The following is a 16,491-nucleotide window of genomic DNA, read 5'->3' on the forward strand; positions in this document are numbered from 1 at the left end:
CTTACACACTTGTACCTCCTAAATATTGTACTTAAATCCGCTTTGTTTTGTGATTTCACTCGGCGGTGGGCGCCATCTTGGGTGAGGAAGGCGAGGTCAGCGCTCAAGTCGGGCCGGCCTCCCGCCCTCCCATAGTATTTAGGCGCGCCCTACCCAGCGCTCTCTGCCCTACAGTAGCTCTCCCTAGAGAGGTTATTGGGGCTGCGAGCTGCTGTAAAAACAAGAGGAAGTGCTAACCTTTGCGCACTGCTCACAGGCTATTTAGGAAATCAATTTAGGAGCGTTTTAGCGTCTAGTAAAATTTTACCGTTTTTATTCTGGGGGCTGTTTTTAGAAATTGGGAATTGAATTAGCAGGCACACTGACACCTTACACACTTGTACCTCCTAAATATTGTACTTAAATCCGCTTTGTTTTGTGATTTCACTCGGCGGTGGGCGCCATCTTGGGTGAGGAAGGCGAGGTCAGCGCTCAAGTCGGGCCGGCCTCCCGCCCTCCCATAGTATTTAGGCGCGCCCTACCCAGCGCTCTCTGCCCTACAGTAGCTCTCCCTAGAGAGGTTATTGGGGCTGCGAGCTGCTGTAAAAACAAGAGGAAGCGCTAACCTTTGCGCACTGCTCACAGGCTATTTAGGAAATCAATTTAGGAGCGTTTTAGCGTCTAGTAAAATTTTACCGTTTTTATTCTGGGGGCTGTTTTTAGAAATTGGGAATTGAATTAGCAGGCACACTGACACCTTACACACTTGTACCTCCTAAATATTGTACTTAAATCCGCTTTGTTTTGTGATTTCACTCGGCGGTGGGCGCCATCTTGGGTGAGGAAGGCGAGGTCAGCGCTCAAGTCGGGCCGGCCTCCCGCCCTCCTCCTCCCTATATCATGTGTCACCCAACCAGACGGCGCAGCGGGCTGGCGCAGCGGGCGCGCCGGAAGCGCGCCGAAGTCGAGCCAAAGTCCAGCCCGTCTGCGCCCGTCCGCGGCCGGGCGGGGCAAGGGGCCACAAACCCTGGCACTTTAGCTCAAAACACCATAAGGTATGGTAGACAAGCACTACTTGCTCTACAACCCGATACACCTGTCGACTGCAGACACGCCATGTCTGCCCAGTCACTTATAAAATGCACAAGGTGCCGCTTTGAACCCCTTCTTCAAATCCCTGACATTAACTCGGGCCCTATCATCAAAGCTGCACTATTGAATTGCAGATCCCTACGGAAGCATGCTCTAGAAATCTACCATCTACTAGAGGACCAAAATCTGAATATTCTTTTTCTAACTGAAACCTGGCTAGATGATCACTCGGACCCGGATATTATCCAGGCCATGCCCAACGGCTACTCTCTATCTAGACTGGACAGGAAGGACGGCAGAGGAGGTGGCATCGCTATAGCCACGAAAGCCCCTCTAGTCTGTTCCCTAGTACACACTCAGGTTGATCATAGTGAAGCCGGTACCTTCACAATTAACACTGGCCCCAATCATTCGATCTCTGGCATCTTGATATACCGACCGCCAGGTACACTATATGAGTTCACACCGACCCTAATGGAAGCGGTCACGCATTTAGCACTGAGGAAATCCAGACTGTTAGTGCTAGGGGATCTCAATGCTCACTTCGAAGATCATTCAGATAAAAACGCTGATGATATCCGAGTGGAATTGCAATCTGTCCAGCTTGACCTAAAAAATAAAGAGCCTTCTCATCAATTAGGACACCTACTAGACCCCGTTTTTGGTAACTGGCAGGGAGTACACACTTCCGATCCTATACCTATACCTTGGTCGGACCATTATATTATTCCCATTACAATACAGCTTGATAGAACGGAGATTGTTCGTCATCAATCCCTGCGATACAAACGCAGGAAATGGAAGAACTTCTCTCTTGACTCTTTTAAGCAAATTGTACATGATGAAGGCCCTCCCAAAGGGATAGACTGTGAGGCAGCTAATGACAACTTAAATAACATCGTCACTATGGCCCTGGACATCACAGCCCCAAGTCGCTCCATGTCCAATGCCAGGAGATCTAAGAAAACTGCTCCTTGGTTTAGCCAAGAATTGCAAGCCATGAAAACGGCTTGTAAGAAACTTGAGAGAGCTTGGCGCCAGAATCTCTGTGCAGATATTAAAATACAATATAAAACAACGCAGAGAAAATATTATAAATCAGTTCGTTTGGCCAAAGCAAAGCATTATCACACCCGCATTTTGGAAGCAGGCAATTCCTCCAAGGAACTGTTTCTGATATACAAAGAGATATCCATAGTGGACATGACTTCCCCCGCTCACAATGACTCGGTGGAGGCGTGCAATAATATTGCACAGTATTTTGCGGGCAAAATACATAAAATCTATACTAGTTTCTCTAACCAGATAGACTCGGCCACGGACTTTATAGAAAATGACAAACTTGTAAATACACCTGTATGCTTAAACTCTTTTACAGTCCCTTCCTATGAAATCATGTCCAAAATGTGCAATAAAATTAAGTCAGGCTCCCCTAGAGATCCGGCACCCCCGAAAATTTTAGCTGAAGCCTTTCCTGTGTTAGAGCCTCACTTCAGGCACTTATTACACGCCTCCTTTACTACCTCTCGCCTTCCGGAGGAATGGAAACAAGCAATAGTACTACCCATTAAGAAAAAAGCAAACATCAGCATGGACATAATGGACAACCTACGACCCATATCCCTGCTACCCTACGTGGCCAAGTTAGCTGAGAAAATCGCTAACAGTCAACTTATGGAACATCTTGAGACCCATAATGTTTTCCACAAATCTCAGTCGGGTTTTAGAACTGGCTTCTCTACGGAGACAGCTCTACTGAGGGCCACTGAAACCTTACGAGAAGGAGCAGATAAGGGAAAGACAATGGCCCTTATCATGCTTGATCTCAGTGCCGCATTTGACACTGTAGCACATTCCATCTTGCTACAGTGTCTAAATAAAGCAGGAGTCACCAACAAGGCACTGGGTTGGCTGAAATCTTTCTTAATTAATAGGACCTTCCAGGTTCAAAGAGGTACTTTCCTCTCTGACAGGGTGATGCTGGAACAGGGGGTTCCTCAGGGCTCTGCCCTGAGTCCCACCCTGTTCAATCTCTACATGGCCCCTCTGGCAGAAGTGGTGCAATCGTTCGGCGTAGAGCTTGTCTCCTACGCCGACGACACGCAACTCCTCATATCTCTGACCCAGGCCCCTTCTAAGGAAGCTGATAACTTCAACGCGTGCATGTCCAAACTGGCTATGTGGATGAATGAACACTGTTTGAAACTTAATGGGACAAAAACAGAGGTCCTCATTATAGGAGGTAATGAGGTCAAATGGACGACAGAGTGGTGGCCCAGTTGCCTGGGACCGCTGCCCTCGCCTGCACAAGAGGCGAAGAACTTAGGTGTATGGGTGGATAATAAACTGTCATTTGACAGCCACGTAAAGAAGACTGTTGGCAAATGTTTTGGGGTGATGAAAACCCTCAACCGCACCCTCGACCTGTTACCCATTAACTCCAGACGTACTATGACGCAGGCACTTATAACGTCCCGTATTGATTACGGCAATGTACTACTCATGGGGACTTCAGTGAAAAACATAAAAAAGCTACAAGTTCTACAAAACTCGGCAGCCCGCCTGGTACTAAGGCTTCCCCGCCGAGCTCCTTCACGTCCCTCCCTAGCAGCCCTCCACTGGTTACCGATCAGTAAGAGGATTGTTTTTAAAGCTATGCTCTGGTGCCATAAAATCATTCATCACAGAGCTCCGGCATATATGTCTGATTTGGTGTCTGTGTATGAACCTAACAGATCTCTTAGATCCAAAGGAATGGGTCTACTCAAAACTACCTGCCCCAAAAAAGCTAAAATGGGTGGCAGATCATTTCGCACCTTAGCTGCCAAACAATGGAACCTCCTGCCCCTAGACATTAGGCTGGAGAGTAACGTAATCAGATTCAGGAAGAAGCTGAAAACCTGCCTCTTTGCTGTGTGAACTGGTTCGCCTCTTTTTTTCCTCTGCTGCTGCTCTCTTTCTCCATAGCGCGGGGACACGCCGGGAGGTGTAACCATGCGCTCTACAAACTCCTTTAAACTAAATAAACTAAACTAAACGTGCGTGGTCCGTTGGTCTCGGTGCGGTTCCCAGGGCCGGTGGCCACCATGAGTCGTCCCAGGCGGAGGGGGATGATCCTAAGATGAGGACTTCCGTTTTATCCGAGTTTAGTTTTAAACGGCTGTTCTTCATCCACTCGGCTACTTCTTTCATCCCTTCGTGTAGGTTGGTTTTGGCGGTGTTTGGGCCTTTGGTGAGGGATAGGATCAGCTGGGTGTCGTCTGCGTAGGAGATAATGTTGAGGTTGTGTTGGCGCGCAATGGATGCGAGGGGACTCATGTATACGTTGAAGAGGGTGGGGCTAAGTAAAGATCCTTGGGGTACGCCGCAGATGACATCGGTGGCTTCTGATCTATAAGGGGGGAGGCGGACTCTCTGGGTTCTTCCGGCGAGGAACGAGATTATCCAGTCCAATGCTTTTCCTTGTATTCCGACGTTGCTGAGGCGTTGTATAAGGGTGTTATGTGTTGAAGGCAGCGGAGAGGTCAAGTAGGATGAGGGCAGCTGTTTCTCCATTGTCCAGTAGTGTTCAAATGTCATCTGTTGCTGCGATGAGGGCGGTCTCGGTACTGTGTTTGGCTCGGAAGCCGGACTGTGAAGGGTCGAGGGATTTGTTGGATTCGAGGAAGGCGGCAAGTTGACTGTTGACGGCTTTCTCAATGACTTTGGCAGGGAATGGGAGGAGCGAAATGGGGCGGTAGTTCTTAAGTTCAGTGGGGTCTGCTGTAGGTTTCTTCAAGAGGGCGCCGAGTTTGGCGTGTTTCCAGCTTTTCGGGAAGGTGGCGGAGTTGAGGGAGCAGTTGATGACGTCTCGGAGATGGGGTGCGATAGTGGAGTCTGCTTTGTTGAAAATGTGGTGGGGACAAGGGTCGGTTGACGATCCAGAGTGAATGGTATTCATCAGGCGGATGGTGTCTTCAGTGGTGATTGGGCTCCAGGCGTAAAGGTTGTTGGAGGGGCTTTTTAGTTCGGAGGTAGGTGGGGTGGGCTGGTCTCCAAAGCTGTTGTGTATGTCAGCGATTTTGTTGTGGAAGAACGAGGCTAGAGAGTCGTAGAGGTCTTGGGATGGAGTGATGTCGTTGGTGCCGGCGGTGGGGTTGGTAAACTCTTTGACGATGTTGAAAAGTTCCTTGCTGTTGTGGGCGTTGTTGTCGAGCCGATCCTTGAATGCTGATTTCTTGGTGGATCGGATCAGTTGGTGGTGTTTGCAGGTGGCGTTCTTGAAGGTGGTCAGGTTGTCAGTGTTTTTTCGCCAGGCTTTCTCGAGGGTGCGACAGATCTTCTTGGATTTCTTAAGGTCATCATTAAACCAGGGGGCTTTTTTGCTGCCTTGCTTGACTTGATAGTTTTTCAGGGGTGCTAATTCGTTAGCGCTGTGGGTGATCCATTGTGTGAGGTTGGTGGCTGCTTGGTTTGGGTCCGTTGATTTTGCAGGAGGGTTTTGGTGAAGTGATGTGAATAGCTAGTCGGTGGTAATTTTATTCCAGTTTCTCCGGAGAATTGGTTGTGGGTGGTTGTGGGTCGTAGTCTTTTTGTAGTTGAAGTGAACGCAGCTGTGGTCCGTCTAATGGAGAGCTGTGGTGTAATTAAAGGAAATGTGCTTGCTGGAGGTGAAGATTGGGTCGAGCGTGTGTCCGGCAAAGTGGGTGGGGGTGTCAACAAGTTGTTTGAGTCTGAGATTGGCGAGGTTGTCCAAAAGGGTGGTGGTGTTGCTGTCGTTGTTCTTTTCCAGGTGGAAGTTGAGGTCTCCCAATAGGATGTAGTCCTCGGAGGGGAGGGCGTGAGGGGTGATGAAGTCAGTGATGTCTTCACTGAATTGTGTGCGGGGTCCGGGTGGTCTATAGATGAGGGTGCCTCGGAGTGTGGTCTTAGGGTCGGTGTGAATCTGGAAGTGAAGGTGTTCGGCGGTTGTGAGGTTGTCATCGGAGCTGGTCGTGATGCGGATGGTGTTCTTATGGACGATGGCGATACCTCCTCCTGTTTGGTTGATGCGGTCCTTTCGGTTGATCTTGTAGCCTTCCGGGATGGCTATGGCGATGTTGGGCGCTGATGAGGCGTTCATCCATGTTTCTGTAAGAAAGGCGACGTCCGGCGATGTGGTGTCGAGTAGGTTCCAAAGTTCAATGGCGTGTCTGTGGACCGAGCGGGTGTTGAGTAAGATGCACTTCAGGTGGTTAGTGTCAGAGCTCTGTTTGGAGTATGTGGATTTGGTGTGGGTCCTGATGCAGTCGAACTTGCAGGAGTGGCAGGTGAAAGGTCGATGGGTGTGTCCTGGGGCGGCTTGGTAGCAGTCGGGTAGACGGCCGGAGTTGAGTGCTGAGAGGGTGGCGGAGTCGTACGTTATGCAGGTGGAGAGGAATTTGCGGGGGCAAGGGGGTCTGGCGCGGTCCAGGCGCGGACGGGCATAGACGGGCTTACCTTTGGCGCACCTTAGGCCCGCATAGGGCGCGACCGCTGTGCGTGAACGCTGCGCGCAAAAGCATATGTCATAAGTTGAACACCTTTGCTGAATTTAAGTCAACTTTAGACATTAAGATAAATCTGCGAAAATCCTTTGTAATGGTTTGTGGGGCAAAGATAACTAAGACCAAGACATTGTTTGTAGAGGGTGCCTGTGTCACTTAAATAGTTTTAGCTACTTAGTGTTGCCATTTGACCCACAATTGAACTGGGGATCTGTGTTAGTGCTGAGGGTGCAGCAGATAAATAGATCTGTAGAAGCTATTTTCCGTTTCACATCTATGTTAGATCAGTGAGGGAGATGATAACCCTGTACAATGTCTAGTGCCACTCAATCGCTAAGTATGGGGCAGGAGTGTGGGGGTATAGTGACTGATCCAGACTCCAAAAAGTTGAAGATTACTTATGGTGTCACCAGGCGCGCCCACTTTCTTCTGTCATTTGAAAGTGGGCCTCAATTATGTGGAGGACGCTCTCGGGCTTGCCTCGCTGTTATTACAGCTGAAAATCTGGTAAACTCCTGAGCTAGGGCACCCTAAAAGTATCCTTTAGGGCTATCTAGCTCTGGACTATTCAGACTCCATTCCTTGGGTGGAGTACCCGAAGAGTAATTTTAGCAGGCTGCGAGTCCCACAGTTTCATTTAACAACTCTAACCAAATCTCTAGTTCCACTAGAGCCAAGACAAAATCAGCTTTCTGTGATCAGGCGCAGCTTATGTGCAGAGGCAAGGCAAACCAACGTTTCTCTCTGGTCGATTATCTCTCCTAGCCATGAGCTGGAATTTTATCTAACTTATAAAGAAAACACCTAGTTTAGGTTTTACCTGAACATGTTACAAATGGGGTTTTGCACTTTCTTTTAGCCTTTCCACAAGGTATATGGTTTGAAAAGGTGCCGACCTGCCCATGTGATAATTTTTCAAGGCAAAGCATTTATGTACATTATAAATCTGAGTATGTCTTTTTTTAGTTCATTTCTTGTGCACACTACATTCTAATTCCTATTATAGATTTTTACAGCACCTTGATGTCCTGTGGATTGCAACGCTGCGATCAGCTTTATTAGAGGGTCTTTAAGTGTCGGGAAAAGATGCGGTTAATTAGCCTCGACAGAAAGTTAATACAACTGTAGTTTGGCCCTTGAGCTATTTTATTGTATTTCTCAGTCTTGAACAAAGTTTAACAGTTTTTATATCGAAATTTTACTTGCTAATTGTTAACTACATGAAATAGGAGTGTGTGTAAATTGTGTTTATGTTGACCGTTGTTGGCTTTTTTGCCAAATAAAGTTTATGACTGACTGACAAGTACAATGGCTATGCAAAGCAGGAATTCAACACATGGATAATTGATTAACAGCAGATTTTACACTAAACTGTTAACTGCACATACAGTAATCAAGCACTGGCAAAGCCAACTAATCTGCATTTAAAATGCAAGTGCCATGCTACTGGATTTGCGAGTACTTGTTTCTAAAGCATTTTAAAAAAAAATGTTTTTAAAACATTTAAAAAATGGCAGCTGGTGCCTCACGACACATACACCCACTGGAGCAAATCTTGGATTGGTTTTCTTTGAGCAAACCAGTTCACTATTACTGCGTGGCTATTTTGCGATGGGTTTTCTGAAACAAAAAGCACTCCAAGGTGGCTGCGATGGATATATTTATTATAGTATCGTTATGCACTGGTGGTCATTTTGGCTTTTAGTTTAAAACTTCATTTACGATTCAAAGAAACCCGACCTCTTTTCGGACAATAAATAAATAACTGCAGAGCAAAAAGCAAAGAAAAACAGGAAAAGAAGCAAATGGTCCAGTAGCAGTATGCATCTGCGGAGCCCCCTGGAAAAGCATTTCATTGTATTTGTACAACAAAGTAACATTTAGAAAAAAAATGAAGCAATGGAGAGTGTTGGGGAGCAATCGACATGAGTTTTGCGAGTGGGGATGTGAAAGGGAACAAGCGGATTATGGTGGAAAGGAAGTACCAAGCACACACCATATGTAGCAGTATGAAGCGGTCGAGTCCTCGCAACCCTTAAAGCATAGGTTTTTTTTTTTTACAAAAAGATTGTTGGCAGGGAGTGACGAAACAGCGACGAAACAGCAACATATAAGCAGGGAGAAGGCATCATGGTGGTGCTCCGCATATAGGCAGAAAGAGAAAGAGCGAGCGTGAGGAAACCCAGGGTCTCCAATGGAGTGCTGAAATGCGATTGAAAATATTAGTTCTCTGAAAGAAAATACCCGAGTAAGCAGAAACCGAATGAAACGGACAAGAAAGCCAGCTAAGGATAAGATAAGCAAGTGACTACCCCAAAGCTCAGTCAGTCTAACTATTGGTTTGTTGAAAAAAAAGGCTTTTTGACAACAGACACTTTCTGTAGGCGAGGCTGAAAAATTAGGTAAATCAGATAATGAAGCTTTATCCATGCAGAGATGGAGCTCTTGTTTCTGGCAGGCAAATGTTTGTGAGAATATACAACAAATACCATTCCAGCATAACAGAGGTATTGGGATCAATTCATGTTTCAACTACAAGTACACAATACAAAGAAGCTACAATAACCTGGGAAATTCCAAATGATACAAAGACGGTTACCAGAAAAATATTCATAGTAGTAAGAGACACTCGCTCAAAATAGTCTGACTAAGACGTCTCAGTTCCCTGGGGCTACTTAGAGCTATGGGATGCAAAATCTGTATATACAACCCGTGATTAACATGTGGAACCAAGCCACAGAAATAGTCCCAATCGTTCTGGGTGAAATGGGCTTACCCAAGAAAAATCTTGAGACATGCTGCCCATAGAAGTTACAAATGACCTGTGGCATGAAGAGCACTCTGGAATAAGGTTCATTCTTGTAATATATAGTATATAATGACCAACAACCAAATTGGAGACACTAACCCAACAGAAATTATTTTTTGCGCTTCCATGACTTATTATTAGATAGTAATGTTGCGCCATGTGGGTAATACAGTATAATTTCCAAATATATTACCGCATTATTTTGCTAATTGAGATCAGAATCCTCTTATTCCTGCAATCATATAGTGATATATCAGATCAAGTTAATCTTGTTTTGTACAGCCCTTCAAACTGTACTTCTGTAATGTTTACTTGTGCAGCATGCAAATAATGCGGGTGGGTATCTGGGCACTTAGAGAAAGGGAAATTGTTCAATCTAGAAGAGTCCGTTGTTCAGTTTCGTTCTAGATTCTAGAACTGCGCTGGCGGATCCGATGCGAGCGAGAAAGCTCTTCCAGGCTTTAGGAGGTAGGTATGAAAGGCCCAGCTGCAGAAACCGGCTCTTCAGATTCGAGGGACAGAAGCGAGGAGAAGGCTGATGGTACGGAGGTGGCTGGTGAGGGAGTGAAAGTTGACGTGGCTGCTCAGGTACACAGGTACTAGGTTGTGAGGTGCTTTGTATTTAAGTGTGATAGGTCTGAAAATGAAGCATTTTTGGATGGGAAGCCAATAGACGTTGTTGAGTTCAGTAGATATTGGGTGCAGGGCGGGAAGTTAAGTGTAAATCTGGTTTCTGCATTCTGGATGACTGGAAGCCTCTTGTCTAGTTAAAATGAGATTTCCGTGTAAAATGTATTTTCGTAGTCTAGCTTGCTGGTGATTAGATTGGGTTATTGTACGACGGCCGTTGAGAGAAAGCATTTGAAGTTTTCCTGAGGACCTTGAGGGTGTGGAAACAAGAGAAGGCGATTGAGTTAACTTGACTGAAAATAGAGAGTATAGCTGTTGATCACTTTTCTTAGCTTAGTTTGAAGGGATGACGGTGGGTCCTAATTCCCACCAGACCATGGAGCAGCGTGAGCTGTCTTTTCCAAAGAGCACTACCTCAGAGTTGAACTTCAGGCAGTTAGACTTATTTCATCTGCCATGTCAAAGTACTGCAAATAAGGTATTACTAACAACTAATTTAATGGTACTCAATTAACCAACCTGGGTAGGACGAAGGCTAAATTGGCCATGGTTTTGATCACATGACCTGAAACTCACATCAGATGGCAGCGGTGTGTTAACTCACTAAACCATCTAGCAGGATAAGTCTATCGAGTAGTATATTTTCAATGTTTGTGTAATCCAGGCATTACAATACACACTATCCTCATCACTTTTTCAAACTACAATGTACCACATCCTGTCAATGTACAAAGGCCGAGATGAGTACCTGTATGAAGGCGTCCTGGTCATCGGTGATGTCAAAGATAATGGCTCTTGCTCCTCTTTCACCTGCCAGCTTTGCCTGTTCAAAAACAAAGAGAAGATTTTGTCAGATAATTAACATTTAAAATGCTTACTACATTGTTGGAAAACTGCTGAACAGAAGAATGACAGCACTGACGTAGCCTACTTAGTAGTTAAAAAAGTGGAGGCCCTACATCATCACAAAATATAAGAAAGACACCCAAGACAGATGAACAACAGCACAGTAGTAGCATCTTAAAGCACTTAACAAAAACCCATGCGTTTGAAAGCACTGTAAATAGCAGTGCTACTGAAGTCATCTCAAGTCAACATGTTTCATACAATTAACACTCAAATCAGAAATGTCAGAGCTGCCCCATCAATGATCTGCAGCCCTCAAGCAGCCTTCGATTCCATTTGTTTAAGCAACCGAGTTAACTAATCAGTTACTAATGCTATTATGAGAGAACTGACCACATATACAAACAAGTCACTCTGGAATATTATTATTGGTTGAATACTAATTACACACCGTTTACGGATGGCACCCATGGCTCTCTACTATTTTCATTTCGTTTTGTTTGCTTTCATAACCTGCCATTTATAGATCAACGTCAAAATGCACCCAGATCATGGCGTTTCAGGCCACTCTGCAGACCTTGTGCCGCGGTAAGCCCCACCTGATAAAGTGGCTGCTTTTGTTATTGTTAGGCTTGTGCTTCCAAATTACAAATGGTAAACGCAAGCAGCCTAATACATATTTGTCCATTTTGCTGTCTTGTGTGCCACAGTTTGTTTTTCTTCAAATTGAGGCCGTTTTTTCATGTATATTGGTTCACTTATTAATAACATCCTTTTTTCTGTGTTAAACGTACCCTTGTGATTTGCACTGGGATGTTGTTTGTACTAATTACATTCCAGACAGTCTGTTTTATTTTTATGTTCCTGCCAATACTACTATTCGCTAGTCTCTCCTTTGTGCGCAGTGAGAGCCCTTTTGTCTGTGGTTTTGAAAGCTGCTTGCGCGTGTGAGCAGCTTTCTGCTGCTGCCATTGGCTTTCGCGTGCTTTAAAAAAAAAAAAAAAGCCAGCACGCAATTGGGTAAAGGCAGGCGCATGTCTCGCCTTTGCTCCGCCCATTACAGACAGTGGCCAGCACGCTCAGTAGCGTGTGTTCGCCTCGCTGCCGCACTCCCTCCCCCCGCTCCTCTGTGGTACGCGAGCACCACTACTTTGGATTCCCGGCCCTGCTCCTCTGTGGTGCGCGCGCACCTCTGGTTCTCACTGGTGGCTTGTTTTTACTGTTTTAGTTCCTCGTTTTTATTTGTTCTTTCTTCCTTTGTGTGTGTGCATATACACACACACACACACACATATATATATATATATATATATATATATATATATATATATATATATATATATATATATATATATATTTATAAATGCACAAGAACGCATTCCAGTTGTGAGTTTTGTTGTTTTGGGAGGTGAGGCTGAGATGCGCCTTGAAGTCCCTTCCGTGAGTGAAGGTAGGAAAGCCCCCGCCGCCCCGGCAGCCCGTCGGCAGCCTCAGACAACACGCACCACACGGATTCGCGTCAACACAACGGCGACGAGACTCGACAAAGATTCTGCTCCAACGCTGCTTGGAACAGAGCTGCTGATTTCACCCTTTGACAAAGATATTTAAATCTGTTTTTTGTCACATTATTTACGTGTAAACAATCTTGAAAGAAATATTGTTTTTCCAGCAAACAGTCGATCAGTTAATTGAGCGCGCGCCGCAAAGCCTCCGGTGTTTTGATGTCACGTCTCAGAAGGGTTTTTACCTACCCGTTTTATCCACGAGCAGTGATGCCCCGTGTGCTCTGGTGAAGGGGGCGGCCCCAGAGCTGACCTACCCCGCCCCCCCCTCCACCACACAAGTTATTTTTGTAAAAAAAGAAGCTCCCGCGGGTCCTTCATGCAGCCTCCGATGGCTCATATGAGCCACCGCCCCGTCCACGCGTGGAAATGTTTTTGGGGGATGATTCCCGCAGGATTAGTGCACAGCGGGCTGGGGGCGCACAACACCGCCTCCCCCGGCTCATGGGCCGGCAGTGGCCCCCGGTCACATCCGTGTGCCGAGGCAGTACGGGCTCCGCTTAATGATGTGGTATGTGTGTGTGTGCACGCCGCCAACTACCCTTCCGAGGGGGCTGCGGTAATTAGGAACGGGGTGGAGGAGGGGGTCTGGGCTCGAGGTAGCACGTTCATCAACTGCCCATTACTACACCCATCTCCACCCAAGGTGCCATGGCAGAGGTCAGCGCGCTGACGTCATCCCTTCCCAGCCGGTTTCATGTCGGGAATTTGAAAACAAGTATTAACAAGCATTTGCAATGCAATAGGTCTCGCATTATTAAAGCTTGAACTATTGGTGTTGCATTATTTAGCAATGCCAATTGCTCAAACTTTAATAATGCGAGACCTATTGCATTGCAAATTCTGTTTTTTAATATAGTATGACGGTTGGTCATACTCCTTGAAGAGAGTGTTAAGATGACAAAATTAGTTTGTTATTTTCAAGTGGTGTTTTGCTTTTACATAGGTCAGGATTCTGTTACTGCAAGTTGCACCCCATTTTTTATTTCAATTTCATTCATGAATACTTACAATGGTTTACAATCTGGCTTCTGCTTTCACTTTAGGAGGTTCATTTATAGCCTAAAGTTCAGTCCTATGAGGAAGCGAGTACTTTCAATTTCTTTCTTGTGGTTATCCATATTCACTATGGCCAAATACATCCCTTCTAATTATTTTATTTTGCACTTTTTCAGAAAATATATTTTATTACGTTTGCCTTCTTCCAAGGGAGCCCAATCAAAGTACATACAGTCTGGAATTATGTCTACATTTCACTAGCCCACAACTGATAAATCAATATTTGATATATTTCTTGGATTGTTTCTGGGGAGTGCACTAGCCGTCGTGCAGCTCTTTTTCAAAGCACATACACGTGCTTGTGACGGCATACGCCTCACAGGAGTGCGCAGCGGTGCGCCACAAGCACGAGTATGTGCTTTGAAAAAGAGCAGACTGCTCTCTCCAGCGCGCGCCACTACTCGCGGGTGCACCCCTCCGCCTCTCTCCCCCGCAGCAGAGCGAAGCGGGCGCGCGCTTGTTTTCATTCCTGCTGGCACTTAAAATAGAGCAGCAAAAGTGCAAGAACCCCAATCTTCAGTAAATACCTTTTAAAAGGAAGTCATCTTAAAATGTATTTTCTTAGTCACGTATCAGATCCCTCAGACTACTGGGTTGCAGATAGTGAAGAGTTTTGCTCTAGCATCTTCAGATGGTATGACCACACAAAGTAACTAAAGTAAAATTGCAATGTTTTCATTTCCTGTGTTCCTATCCTTTCATTTTTTATTTGTTCTTTTACCTAACTTTTTCGTATTTCTGCGTTTGTTATGCTTCCTTTCGTTTGTTATATTTTCCTTGTATTTCTTTGATTTTTTTATGGGCATTTTCATCTGTTTCATCAATTAAAAGGCTTGACATCCCTGATTTTCTGCTTCCATATGTAAAATCACCAACCAATGTTTTCGTATTGCCGTCCTCCACTTTCATGCTCTGATTTAGAGTCTTAACAAAGAGGTTCAAGAGGTCAGGTCTGTATATCATATGTTGAATTTTTTATCGATCATTTTATAGGTTGTTTTGCCATGTGGAGAAAGCCTCTCATTTTGTCCAAGTACAGCATAAGATGACAAAAAATAAATTAGTAGAGCAGGCATTAGTGTGCTTTGGTTGACCCCTTTTGTGTGTCAATTCAGCTGATTCAAGGAACGTAAAGATGTGCTTCTTTCCCATATTTCCAATGTCGGCGTAAAAACATACTTTAGGGTGAAAGGTGGTTCTATCAGCCTGCTGCTTTTGTTTCTGACCTTATGACAGCTACTTCTTATCTCTTTTACGTTTTGTTGGCTCAGCAGTGGAATTTTTTTATTTTATTTATTATTTTTAAACGATACTAACATTTCAAGCAACAAGCCAGTTGCCAATCAATATATAGTCTTCGATACATTTACATACCATGTAAAGTACAAATGTAAGTACATGTAAGTGTGTTCCTCTGCATTCCACATGACAAAGGCTGAGATCCTACGTGCCACAACAGACATTTTGCAGATCCCAAACAGTCTAACAAGACCCACAACCTCTGGCCCCCACCCCAGGCTAGGTATAACAAGCATTTGCATAGCCAATAGGTCTCGCCTTTGGGACCTTATAAGTGTTTAGCCATGCAACCGTTAATGTTGTTGCAGTAAGGATATTGTACTGCAGGGGTCTCCAAACCGGTCCTGGAGGGCCGGATCCATGCCAGATTTTTAAAATTACTACATGTATCTCAATGGGGATATCCAAAAAATCTGGCATGGATCCGGCCCTCCAGGACCGGTTTGGAGACCCCTGTAATGTACTGCATAACTAAATACTTATACCGTCCCAAAGGCAAAACCTATTGGCTATGCCAATGTTTGTTTATATTGGTTATAGTTTTATATCATAACTGAATACAAAACTTATTCTCAAGCCTGTTTTGTTTCTTAATTAATCTTTTTCCAAGGTTGTCATCTCTACACATTGGTCTTCTCAGGTTAGCCTCATGCATTATTCTACTCATTACGTTTTGTCCTCTTCTGTTCTTTACTCTCGGACGAGGAACATTTTCGCAATCTATTTATATTATGATGCAACGATTATGGTGCTTCTTATCATCATGTATGTACACTTCACGGTCTTCAAAAAGTCATCTTAGACTAAACATGTTTGCTTTTGGTATCAATGCACAAAAAGTGTTTAACTCAGTGTTTTATGTTTTTTTAAAGCCAGGGCTCTCGTCTGGAGGCAACTGCAGTTTGCACCACACATTGCCCCTACTATGCTGCAAATGATAGTAACAATACAGTTTCTAGCCATCACACTCCTACAAGTGTGACAAATGAGGATATTTCAGGCCCCCAAAAGCTGAGAATGACTAGGGCAGCAGGTAATAGTCATTTGTAATGTATATTGAACTAATAATTCACTGTTACGGTCATCTATAAATTAGCCACACAGCACCACCTTGTGGCAGGCTGTCATGGGAAAAACCGGAATTGGCTTCACCCTGCAGCTGCGATCATTTCTCACCCCAGGATACTATGCATTTTGTTATGTTTTGTGGGTTTTATTTAGAGTCAAGGAAAAAATATCTGGTACCAGCTTTGAAGGAGACCGGCTCTGCTCTTTTTACAATCATTGACCAACATACATATTACCTTTTGTATAGCCAATTTCTTGGTAGCTGCAGCTAGGATGAAAAAACACACCCATTAGATCCATTGTTATTCCTTTTTTAACCTTTGTATGCCTAGATTTGTTTTAATGTAAACGATTTTATTGTCATATCTTAACATGTATGAAATGTTCCTAATTCTTTGTATGAAATGTTTTTAATCTCTTTGTTGAGTCGAATAAAGATATCTTGACTGACTGGTATCAATGCACAAAAAGTGTTTAACTCGGTGTTTTTTTTTGTTTTTTTTTTAAAGCCAGGGCTCTCGCCTGGAGGCAACTGCAGTTTGCACCACACATTGCCCCTACTATGCTGCAAATGTCAAGTCAAGTCAAGTCAAAGAATTTATATAGCGCACTACATACCCAGAGGGTCTCAAGGCGCTTA

The 16,491-nt window shown here is 44.7% G+C and overlaps 1 protein-coding gene across 2 annotated transcripts in view; it reads right to left on the bottom strand.

Moving 5' to 3' along the window:
• RNF43 (ring finger protein 43) overlaps window positions 1-16,491 on the bottom strand; it is a 515,152-nt gene that overhangs the window by 144,608 nt on the left and 354,053 nt on the right. For both annotated transcript variants that reach the window (XM_086954645.1, XM_086954646.1), the window contains exon 3: window positions 10,763-10,837. In XM_086954645.1, the coding sequence (XP_086810771.1) occupies window positions 10,763-10,837 (75 nt within the window). The remainder of the gene's footprint in view (window positions 1-10,762; window positions 10,838-16,491) is intronic.

This window comes from Lissotriton vulgaris, chromosome 2_1 (assembly GCF_964263255.1).
Source record: "Lissotriton vulgaris chromosome 2_1, aLisVul1.2, whole genome shotgun sequence".
In the NCBI taxonomy this organism is placed as follows: Eukaryota; Metazoa; Chordata; class Amphibia; order Caudata; family Salamandridae; genus Lissotriton; species Lissotriton vulgaris.